This window comes from Lepisma saccharinum, chromosome 1 (genome assembly GCF_977018435.1).
Source record: "Lepisma saccharinum chromosome 1, izLepSacc3.1, whole genome shotgun sequence".
In the NCBI taxonomy this organism is placed as follows: Eukaryota; Metazoa; Arthropoda; class Insecta; order Zygentoma; family Lepismatidae; genus Lepisma; species Lepisma saccharinum.
In genome coordinates this window covers 160,336,843-160,349,513 of record NC_139229.1, presented here as the reverse complement: position 1 = coordinate 160,349,513, position 12,671 = coordinate 160,336,843, and the positions used below count along the sequence as shown (strand labels likewise).

At 40.6% G+C, this 12,671-nt stretch overlaps 1 protein-coding gene across 8 annotated transcripts in view; it reads left to right on the top strand.

Moving 5' to 3' along the window:
* The window catches only part of nab (NGFI-A-binding protein homolog), a 182,290-nt gene that overhangs the window by 153,431 nt on the left and 16,188 nt on the right, over nucleotides 1–12,671 (top strand). For 7 of the 8 annotated variants that reach the window (XM_083141249.1, XM_083141236.1, XM_083141221.1 and 4 more), the window contains 2 exons: nucleotides 9,233–9,441; nucleotides 11,272–11,380. In XM_083141249.1, coding sequence (XP_082997375.1) covers nucleotides 9,233–9,441; nucleotides 11,272–11,380 — 318 coding nt within the window. The remainder of the gene's footprint in view (nucleotides 1–9,232; nucleotides 9,442–11,271; nucleotides 11,381–12,671) is intronic. The other variant, XM_083141229.1, reaches the window with a different exon arrangement.

The following is a 12,671-nucleotide window of genomic DNA, read 5'->3' as shown; positions in this document are numbered from 1 at the left end:
TTCTGAAGGGACAAACGCGGTCGCTATATTTTAAACTGATTCAATGGTGGATGTTAGAACGACTGTCGCTATTTCAGACATCAAGAAGTGAAGCATACGTACACCTTTTACTGTTTCGTTAATTAACGATTAATGTACAATCGCCGGCAATAAAAATGAAACACCTAGATCCTGATACTGACTTCCTTCCAATGGGTTGTGTCTGTTGCCTAACTATAAGGCGATGAGCTGACTTCAATAGGAAGTTCTGTCTGCTATCGCCAAAGAGTTAGGCAACACACACAACGCACTGCAAGGAAGTCAGTATCAGGATCTAGGTGTTCCATTTTTATCGCAAGTGATTGTACACATTTATCCACATTTATAACGTCATTTTTCTGCAAATTTTATCGTTTTAGCTATGTGCCTTCAGCAACAACTAATTGATTTAGTTTATTTTACTTCACTTTTCCGCGAAGATGAGGATGAATAGTGATAAAAGACGGATGAAGAACACAACAGAAGCCCCACAGAAGATTATGTTGGCTGGGAACAACAACTAAGGAATGTGCATTTAACACATATCGAACAATCAATATTAAAGAGCAAAAAAATAATTATTTGCAAGAAGAAAAAAAAGCGTTTAGCAAAAACCTATGTTACTAATAGGTTGTAACTTATAAGTGATAGCATGCTACGTATCGTCGTTTTCTTAAATTTCATGTCGCGATTAGCGGGGCAGAAAAGCCACGTAAAATAACCCAATTCTTTCTTTCTTTCATTCATACTTTTTTAAACTGCAGTACTAAAATAGAAACGCATCAAATGAATACAACCATTTTACAAGAATAGGCAGTGGTCGACTTACAATCTCGCCTCCTAAGGTTTTTGGTTCGAGTCCTTACCCGGGCACAAGTATTATTTTATGAGTGACCTTTTTAAATATAATCTTATCATTCATTCTCGTCATTGCGATGAGCCAAAATCGGAAGAAAGCGTCGCTAAATAAGAAAAATACAAACAGCGATACGATGTAATTGCTTTGCTGTATTTACGGTAAAAAAAAAAAAAAAAAAAAACTCATTTTCTGATTGTATTGGTTCTGTAATATACGATAATTCAGATAAACGGGGGAAGAATTCTTGTATGAAGAACCTAGCTGTAGGCGTTCACCAAAAAAAAAAAAGCTTTAAAAAAAGCGAAAACACATCGCGTGTGTGAATGAGAACAGAAACGCGATTACGATCCTTGCAAATTAAATTGTCGACAAAGTGGTGCACGCCTCAACGATTGCTTCATCTAGCGCGGCCGTCATTGGGAAGGATTTCCAGAGCAGGGCCGTCACCGAACGCTCTGATGGCTTCCTTTCTAGCTACTGTGTTGCTTGTTGCCATGTATGTAAGAGAAAAGGAAAGGTTGATTTTGAGAAGTGGATTTTCACTAAAGGCATTTTCGTCAAATGGTGGACGAATATTTTCTGCTTTGGTGGTCATGGCTAGTAAGATTCTCTTCTCTCTCTCTTCTTTTCTCATTTCCGTTCTTATTTCCTCCTTTTCTTTCTTTCTTCCGTAATTTATTCCTGCATTTCTTTAATTCCTTCTTCCTCTTTACTCTCTTTTCATCGCATTTTCTCCGTTTCAATTATTATTTCTATTTCTTGCATTACGTATGTGAGACGAATTATCTGAAAATTTCTGTTGGCGACCCGCTGGAATGAAGGGAGGTTTGTAACGATCATTGCAGGATGCCTGTCACTATTTAGCAAACTGTGTACATGCGTTTGGGTTTACAAGTAACGCGATGGATTAACTTTCTTCCCCAATAACTAGGCGAGGTGAGTCAAAATACGTAATCATATCATACTTCGAGAGTTTGAGTTTGAGTTGCAAACCCAACGAGAGAGAGGGCAAATATTCACAGATGTGCATACGAGTAGGGACATGAATTATGGCTGAGCAGCAAGGGCGTGGCAATAATTTTTTGTAGGAAGGTTTAGTCCATGTACAAAAGTTCAATAACAACAATACTAATTACGTATGGTTATGATTATTATATTACACAATAATAACTACAGAGCGTTCCCTGACACTCGCTACAAGACTCGGCGGCAAGCGGCCCGGCATCAGCGCTTGTCTTTCCCGGTGAACGGGTCCGCGACAGTCGCTTATATTAAACCTCGTAAAAAAGTTTTAGAGTAACAGGGTCAGTTCTGAATAAAAGTGGAAAGAAAAATGGGGAAATAAAGTATACAAAGACAATCCGCACACTATCCGTGAGTTAAAAGAGAGTATTGTACGAAAAATCGGTAGAATTACAGTAGACGAACTTGCACGTGTAAATGCCAGTTTCCTTCGGAGATGCCAGGAATGTGTTGCAGCAGAGGAACATCATTTTCAACACCTTCTGTAGTCAAAGTTAGCACACAATATGAAAACTGTAATTTTAATAGCCGACTCTAGCGACTGTCGCTGACCCGTTCACCGGGAAAGACAAGCGCTGATGCCGGGCAGCTTGCCGCCGAGTCTCGTAGCGAATGTCAGGGAATGCTCTGTACTATAAACCAAAAAAAGGAATTTATTCAAAATGCATTACTTGTATTGTTACTATAATTATATGCTTGGGGAGACTTTTCTACTCGATTCACCAAATGAAAAGAATATCTAGCACAACTGAACCTTTCTACTTTTTGTAATTTAAAATTAACGTTCTAACTTATGGGGGAAGGGGAGATCGACGGACTGGTTCAACCTCCCCCTTGCCGACGCCCATGCTGGGCAGAAGTTGAAAGTTTTAGACCCAAAAGTATAGAACTTTAATCATGAAGAGACAGACCATTGCAATTGCAAGGAAATCTTTATTAGAACGTGGAAGTTGAGGAAAATGTCACACTCCCAACTGCATCTCGGGGAAATGTTTCGACAATGTTGTTTGATCTCGACTGATCGTATCGCAATCTAGCATTTACTTTTGGTTTCAGACTTCAGTATAACCTTTGAATAAACCCCAATACTACCCGCCGACCTCCGTCAGACCCACAATGTGTTTAGAGTAACGCGTTACGAAGCCATAAGTCCCATGTTTGAACTCTGGTTAAGGCATGGATGTATCATTGTTTGTTCCTTCATTCATTCACAGTTCATCATTCATCTCCATCGTCGTGGTTAACTCCTAAGAGGTAGAAAAGCGACGTAAAATAACTGAAATAGAAAGTCTTGCAAGATAAATAAGAAAGGAGTGTGCAGGTCTCAGTCAATTAATACTCGAGCGAAAATCATTTCAACTTGGTCACTGGTCAACTTGATGCCAAAACAACCCCTCTCAGAAGGCCACACATGAAGTTTTCATCAACTTCATGTAAATTTCAATTGTGAAAATATCCTCACTAAATAAAGTTAGGGGAAAATAACTGCATATTCTTATTTCTGAGAAAACGCACATCTAAAATGATATGCTACATGACCTCCCTTCCCATTTGAAAATCTGGATGTAGTTCGTAGATGGCGGCTTTCAAGATGGCACACTAGTCCCCAGTGGCGGCGATTGGGTTCCAAAATCGGGGTACAAAGTGCAAAATTGGGGGTGCAAAGACAGTATATTTCCCTTTGTATATAAGGTTTGGCATAGTGCGGGGGCAAAAGTGGCGAAAATGTGGGGGCGAATGCCCCCCTCGCCCCTAATCGCCGCCACAGCCCCATCTGGTGATACCCCACCCCAATTACCCATATCCGAAATTTCATCGCCCTCCGTCAAGTCGTTTTCAAATTAAAAGGGTGGTGCCGGACTTTTGCTTCACCCTGTAGTAATCTCTTGATTTCGAGCAAAATTCTATGACACAAAGGATGGTATTTGTAGGGCGGATCTGGGAGATTTTCCTCCTCGTATAATTTTTAGCACTGGGGTTGTTTTATATGTAATACTCCCGCGCCCCTCACTGGAATTTTTCAAATATAACGCCTTCCGGGGGTTTATCTAAAAAAAAAATCCGATTGTGCGAGGGTTGTTGGGTGGAAGTGGATGAATCTGTTTCCTTCACCCTTGCTGTGTGCCTGAACTAAGCTGCTCGTCAAGTCAACCTTGCAGCAGGTTTTCGCATATGTAGTTCCAAACGTGCGCGCAAGAACATAGTTCCACTGAGACGGGTTCTATTCCGACACAACTGCATACTTGCAAGAAAACAGTTATTTAATTTGTAATATACAGACAAAATAGTACATCCATTAGCAGGTATGGACTTAATTGGTTGCAATCACTGTGCAGACGAACTTAGAACCGTAGATTCGCCAACTGCAATGTGTAGTGCGTTGAAGAGACACTGAAACTTTAGAGCGAGTCGAGCGAGACTGAATGCGTTGCAGAACGCGTGGAATCGGCGATACCAGTGTTGCACATCCCACTCTTTTAACCCTATGTTTATTGTAGAGCGGCGAGAATGGCTGAATCTACTGTTCAGCGCGCGGTTTTACCCGAATGTTATTTTGGACTTCGTCCGAAGGGAAATTTTCTTCAAAGACAAGCAAGTTGTTTTGAATGCATAATCCTCCTTGCGGCAACAAGATCAAAGTAAAACAGGGCGTGAGGTGATTTGCCGTCAATGTGCGCACGAATTGTATCACGGGTGTTGAATGATTTGCTGTTTGAGTTTAGCAAGAGGAAACGATTGTTTGTTTTTTGACGACAAAAGAATCTCCGCGGTATTAAAAGATATCGCAGTGAGAAGAAACATGTTTATTATTTGGACGAGACGTCCTTCAACTCGGTGGGTGGGGGAAGGGGGAATAAAACATGGAAGGATACCAGCATGCAAGACCACGCCAGGGCTGAAGAAACCAACGATGAGGGGAAGGGGGAGGCTTATTGTTTCACCCACTGGCGGCAATGAAAGCTTTGTTGAAGGTGCATATTTACTGTTCCGCGCAAAGAAAGGGAAGGGTGATTATCCGCAAGAAATGGACAGACCAAGATTTGAATCCTGGTTTAGTGAAGTGATTCATAAATTGAAACCAGAGTAATAGCGACAGACAATGCACCTGATTGTATATATCACCAATAACAAATCATGTTTTTTTGGTGGTATAACTTGAATTGCGTGTGTCTTACAGGAACGGATGTATTGCGGACGAAGCAACCACGTTTTTCATAAATGTATTTCTTTCTAAACCAAAAAAAAAAAAAAAAATTGTCATTAAATTCAAGAGGGCCTATCGTTGTTTACTTTTATCTTTGTTCATTTTTATTTTTGCGTGCTCGAAATATACACACACGCTCTCATGTTTCGAAGATATTTCGCATTTATATTAAGTAATGACACATTTATTAAATAATCTATGCGCAGAAAGTACTTTTAAAATTTTATGTTTCAGGAGACAAAGAGAAGCAAAAATACATTCCACTTGACATGCATGCGGGTTTTGATGTGTTGTGCGGTTGGCAATACTGTGGATTTTCTCAGTGTCTGCGATGTAAGCAGCTCGGCGGTTGAGGAAAGACTGGCACGGAAGATTCTGAGCTCAGTTCTCGCGCGGATTGATACATAAAACCTGCTGCAAGGTTGACTTGACGAGCAGCTTAGATATCTTATTAAGAAACCCTATACGGAACGGCAACCAGGAAGGCAGTTGAAGGCTCTGCCGTTCGATTGGAGAAAGAGCGCGATGTCGCCAAACAGAACAATACTCGTAACGGGAAGTGTCGGATTCCCTCGTCTGCTGCCCTCTGTGCATGCCTCCCCGATGGCGTAGTGGCAACGTCTTCGACTTGTAATCAAGGGGCTCAGGGCTCGATACCCAGTGGAGGCACATCGGGTTTGGATCCTACTTTAAACTGCAGTCCCAGTCCCGATTAGCTTATCTGTCCTTGGTCCTAGGTATTATATGCTGCTATAGGAGAAATGATTAATTGTAAAACACGTATACAGTGCATGAATATTACTTTCTTAATGTTGGCTTGCAAGAGAGCTGCTACGAACATAGGCTAAGTAGTGTAAACTTTTGATTGATTGAGATTGTTTGCTGAAACTACATTTAGGTGTGCAGTACATTTGTGTATTTTCCTTATCTTAGTCGCGCTTCTCTCTGATAAGGTTGATTAAGATTACGAATAGTGATTAAATGAAAATGATGAAGGGACAAACCCGTGCTCAAGTCGAGATCCAAACCCGTATCATGAAGTGACGATGCGTAGTATAACTCTTTTATGATTAATAACATAACATTTTAGCCTTTGAAATGAAACTTTCGAACGGTTTAAGGCAATATCGATGTCACGTGTGTTCGAGTTATCGATGAAACTTCGAGATTTCTCAGCGGCTTCAAACCGTGAGCATACAATTTCCGGGCTGATACACAGCAAGGGTGAACGAAACCCCCGAGTTGTCCGAGACGAAGAGTCAGCTTGCAAAAAATACAATTAGAGAAGGGAAATAGACATGGACGTGTGAAAATACTAAAAAAGTTTTTTTTGTATGTGTAACGTCAGAGTTTCTTAGTCAATATCCACTTAACTCGAACAGCGGTTTTATTCAATTATCAAAATAGCGTATGTGGTTAATAAGCCACAGATTAAACAAAAACGAATCTGGAGGAAGTAGTGCAGGAAGGCCCGTGACCTTGAAGCATGACGTCCTGGCGCGTAGGCCTAATTTGAGGAAGCCTCGCGCATTACGAACAGCATCGTGAGAATGAAAGGACGTCCCGTTAAACTGAGTTTGTGTCGGCAATCGTTTTCACTCCTCTTACCTAATCAATAAATAAGATTACAAAATAAAACAAAAAAAATGAGATATCTGTGTGTGTGTGTGTGTGTACGAAATCTCAGCCACGATAGTCTGGGAAAGGATGTTTTAAACGTGCACCTGAATAAGGTTAACGGGATCAAAAAGAGAAGAAAAAGGTCTTGTTGGCTGACGAAAGCAGCAGCGCAAAGATCTATGGGAAAAGCGATCCAGAGAGATTAAAAATGGACACATTGCGATTCTCATCATGTTGTTTCGTAATTAGTCTGTGCAACGATGAAACAGGTTTCGTTTATTCTGTGTAACTGCAGGGGCCATGTTCACACGACGGTCAGTGGCCGCCGATTGAAGGCAAAACAGTGCAACTTTTATTCTTTCCCACACTGGCAACTTTGAAAGAAAAGAAAGGAAAGGATGAGGGGAGAAAAAAAGACTGCGGCAGGACCAAAAAAAGGGAGAATGGAAATAAAAAGTGCCGAGATTAGCTATGGGCTATGAAATTACTACTGGTTGTCAGATCGAACTGTTAAGGGCAATTTATAACATGAACTGTGGATTCTTCTGCTGCAAGACGTGCAACTTCTACTTTCCGTGTCTCATTTTGCTTAAACGAATTGGCAATTACCATGTGTGCTTTTGTGTACGTTTGCTCGCAATTCACACTTCTTCAATTCCCCTTGCACGAAAATGCTTCGAGTTATTCCTTAAGATAACCATTTTTCCCGTCATACTTTGCACGTAAGGGTAAATTGCTTTTCCAATCACAGTTGGACATTCCTAGTTAAATGCACAGGTATGCTAAGTGAGATAATAGTTTCTAAATAAAGAAAATTGTTTAGTTATTTACTAGTTTTTTTATGTGGAAAGGGTGGGATATTGAAGACTAGTGTGATTAAACATGCTTCAACCAAAGAAAGAAGAACCGCATTATCCTGGGATGACTGAAGAAAACTATAATTAAACCTCAATATGATCCGCCTCGGGATTTGAAGGGCAGCCCAATTAAAATCTGTTATTCTGTTAGGCACCGAACTTGTTCAACGTATACAACATATAAGCAAAATAATATTTCTTCGTGTGCTTTTCGCTGGTGATATAGGTATTTGTTGGAGCTGCTTTGGGTAAACAGCAAAACAATATTCGACTTGATAATTTACATTGGGTCAAATTATTTCTTGAAATCACCTTTATTCACGTGGAGGAAGCAACTGGAAATAGTTCGTTATGTTGACCATACTTTTCTACCAGAGTTCATAATACCATTAACTTCATTGAGATAAAGTTGCCTTCAATTAAATAAAGGTATACACTGTCAATATGGTAAATTATTATGTAGTCTAATACTATGGTGAAGGATCTTGAGTGGATTAAGAAGGGAAGGTGGCAATTAGCAAAAGTAAATTAAGGTCGTTGCCCCCTTGACATCTAAAATTAAGTGATAACTCCCTTGGGGTATTTAGAAAACCTTAACCCAGCGAGCCAGAGCTAAAAAAGGTCATCTGAACCCCCTCCCCCAATCACGGAATAGATCAGTAATACGCCACTGTTAATATAGGAATAGAGTGCAGAAATTCAACAAGGAAGTAAATCTCCATAGAAGAGCGTTCAACTAGTACACACCACTGTGAGTGCAATTATGAATAGGAAAATGAATCAATGGATTCCATTGCTCCGATTACTTCATAAAATGTAAGACCTGAAAAAAAGGATGTGTGTTCTGGCCCCAATAAATGAGTATTCCTTGCCGCCTCGCGCACACGCCTCTGAAGTTGTTCTTTTAACTTCGCCTTCTTCGTCTCTAAACCGGTACCAAAGCGACGTTAGAAAACAAAAAATTAACATAATCCTGAAATGGTTACGCTTTCTTAGTTTATTGAATGTTTGCATTTTATATCCGTTACGAGCTCTGTAAACAGAAGTATATATGTTGGTTTCGATTCCCGGTTACGGGGTTAGATGTGTGAATCGGAGCTCGCCGTATAGAACAATATACAGAGCGATCCATTCAAGTGTAGACCGCCGCGCCGCTGTTTTCGCTATCGGCAAGCGAGGCACTCGTGGCCGTTTGTCGGCATCGTAGAATACAACAGTTTCCGCAATTATTTTAAAAAGTGATTTACTTACCAGATTTATAAAAAGTGGTGTTCAAACTAATCGCCTTCGATGCGGACACATTTTTGATACATCTTTATTAGGACACCCACTAACTTAAGCTGGAAACCTGTTTTTACAGAGGTCCTGAAAGTACACAGGAGACGAAGTGATGAGGTCCTTGTTTTGTATTGTGTGGCCTGTGTATTAGTCTAGCGACTGTCAAGTGATAGGGTGCTTGTTACGTATGGTTTTTTCTAGTGTATTCAACCGTAAAGTGTGTTGTGGCTCAGCAAATGTTTTCGGCGGTCTACACTTGAATGGATCGCTCTGTATATCTATATTTAAATGGCAAACATCTAACATAAAACTGTATCTAATCAAGATAATTTGTATCCTTCCTGTTTCTTAGTGTCTTGTGGTGTGTTTCAGGAGCGGTTGGAGCAGATCGCCGATGAGCTCCGAGCGCTGAGCGAGCGGAACGAAGAGCTGCGGGGAGCTGCTCAGCAAGTGAGGGACCTCAACGACTTCCCGGCGCTGCATTCGCTGCAGCAGCAGATGGAGGTGCTGCAGAACAAGCAGGCGCAGCTTCTGCTCGAGCAGAGCGACCTCATGCGGCAGCAGCAACGCAGCGCCAGTAGGTAAGCTCTCTTGCTCTCTCCAATAGCGTGCTGGCAATGATTTCACCTTGAGATCCAGGGGCCATGGATTCAGATTCTTATAGTATTATATATTCGTGCAGTACAGTTCGGTTGCTCCGAACCCAGGTTAAACTGCATGTCCAGTCCGATCAGCCTATATGTACTGTAGAATCGTCGCCAATAAAAAGTGAGACGCCTATATCTTGAAATACTCGCTTCCATGCTTGACGTTATGTGTGTTGCCTAACTCTACGGCGATGGGCGAACTTCAGTATCAAGTCTATGACCTAATCTTTATTCAACGTCGAGGGTTTGATACCCGGTGGAGGCACATAGTGGTTCGGATTCCACATCAAACTGTAGGTCCAGTCCCGATTAGTCTTTCCGTGCTTAAAGTGAACTTAAAACAGCAATTCAATTCAATCAATCAATTGTACAACGTCGCTGGGGAAAACTAATTTATGGTGTGTGTCAAAATTCGAGGAAGTCCATCTTCGATCGCTTGTAACGTGGAAGTTCCAAGTGATATTTACAGACAGACAGACAGACAGACAGACAGAGGGAGGGAGAGTGTGTGTATAAGTGTTAAAGTGTCGAAAGCGTAAATATTTAAAGACGTCCTTGCAGTCACTATCATTTATATGTGATAGTGAAACTATTTTTCAACATTTATTGTTAACGCACTTTGAAAAATTGTAACGGTTTAATATCTAATAGTTTCTATTTTTGAAAAGAAGCTTTTCAGAAACATGAGTAATTTAAAAGTTTATACACTAAAATCACTTTTTGTAGCACACTATTTTTTTATCGAAAAAGTTTTCAAGCTTAGTTTTTGGTGCGTCAAGGTAGCAGTGATATGCATTTACGAGCAATAGGGTTTTGGAGATAGTAATAGTGTTATGATCTCGTTTTCTGAACTAAAACGCTTAAAAAATTGGAGGGCAAACCGGCAAACTCACCTGCACCACTACGTACTGTGTTTTGACTGTTCACTGTACAAACAAAAAAAACCTCAAATATAATTACGAACGTATTAATTCCATTTTATATATAGATCATTTGCTTTTAACTCAAATGAATGAAAGACAACGGAACGGCGAAAATACAAATAAATATCCATATCTTTCTCGGAATTCCAAACTTCATTCCTCAAGTGTAAAATGTCAATTTCGGCATAGTTGTTGGAAATGAAGCAGACTATCAATGTTCATTATTTTGACAGATTTAATTTGTTATGCAAGTTGACCCACTCGTGGATATGTTCTCGACATCAGTAAATGTTCACAACGGATTCCACATACAGATAGCAGCTTGCAGCAAGCAAACAGTCCGTATTATATCTAGCGAACGGCGACAATGCTTTTTCTCATTTTATCTAGTCTTATTTGGAAGGGAAACAGCTGGGCCAGTTTAAGAATTATTGTACTCTGTTGCCAAGGTCCTGTGTTCAAAATTACATTTTTGCACACGCCGAAACCCTGCTCCTCGAGCTATGTATAGCGAATTTGTTTATTTTTGGTCCTGGTGAACGTTCACTTCCACGCGAACGCCCTCTAGACGCTTGTTGCATGTAACTCTGCGAGACAATGTTGCCAAATCACGTAACACGAAATTCTCTAATCCTTCAAGTTACAGAAATTCTTCATCGGGTGACAGTGCATGTCTAAATAAATATGAAAATGGTTCCAGTGGTTGTTTCTTCGATACCAAAATTAGGACATTACCGTATCTTGAGACAGGGTTGCAGGATGAACGCTTACTATGTATTAACTCCAGGGTAGTATTGACCCAGTGGCACTAACTGTTGGCTTTTTTTCTCTTTCCCGAAAGAATCAGCAAACGAAGTGGCCGGATCTCATCCTGTTTCGACTCTGAGAGGCCGGATACAGACGACACAGACTCTCAGTTCTCTTACAGCAACGCCAGCTCCCCTTCGCAGGTAAGATTATACACTTTCTGATTTATCTATTGTAATGGTAAATATGTAAATGGCCTCCCCGATGGCGCAGTGGTAGCGTCGTCGCTTTATAATAATATAATACCCGGTGGAGGCACAAGTTGTTCGGATCCCACTTTAAACTGTAGGTCCAGTCCCGATTAGCCTTACTGTGCATAAAGTGGATTTAAAACACTAAATCAATCAATCAAATGTGTAAATGAAAGAATGTTTTCAAAAACAGCTAGCCTTCAGCATGAAACCCATTACTTTGCTTCTGAATTTTCAGTCAGTTTAAGGGCACAAGGAACAGTTTCCATGTCCAGCCAGATGCGAAGATCCGAAACTACTGCTCCCCCACCGACATTTCCCCGCGGCGAGGTGGGGAAAGAGCGCTGGATGGTTGTAGGAAGGGGAGAAACCTAGCATTACGCTTATGGGAATTTTATTTTACTTGTATTCTTTGGAAAATAAAACTTCCGATGGTGTAGGGAACAGGACAGGTTCAAGATTTTGTTTGTGGAAAAGTCGAAACTTCCATTTGATTAGCCGCAACTTGAAGTTGTTTGTCCATGGAATACATGTGAGTAAATAATTATTCATCACATCTTTTACAGATCGTACCTGGCTTAATAATCAACTTGAAAAAGAGCTTCCACTTGCAACATGGAGAGAACTTCGTACTCTCTCTCGTACAAAGGAGCTTTTTCAGTAGTATTGCCCATTCCGAAGATATTGAAATAAATGCACACGTGATGCGAAACTGTCACTCTTAGCCTTAACTAGAAATTAACTACATGTTGTTGTTATATTAGGATTCCCGCGTAACTAAATAATTAACGCTCTCTCGACTTTTGTTTCGCAAAAGAGGCAAAGTTTGGTTCTCATTTCCGGACGACTAAAACAATAATGGGGAGGCCGTTGAATGGCTTGATTCATGCTAGATCATTTTATACCCGCATAGGAACACGTATCAATGTAGGCATAATTTTGTCACCATTATTTTCATGTGGTGTCATTCTTTTCCAAATTGGTAAGTCGGTGCCTTCGTGTATTTTTATTTTTATTATTTAGCATCGCTTTCCTGCTACTTCTGGCTAAACGCGACGGTGAGTGATGTTTAGTTGAAATTGATGAAGGGACATTTACAAAGAACACCCATGCCCCAACCGGAACTCGAACCGAGAATTTTGGTGACTAAATCGAAAATCGGGCACCGAGACGACGGTGTCCATTTGTCTTGTCAGCCCCAACCCTGCCCAGCTATGCCTAATCTGTTATTGACACAACAATT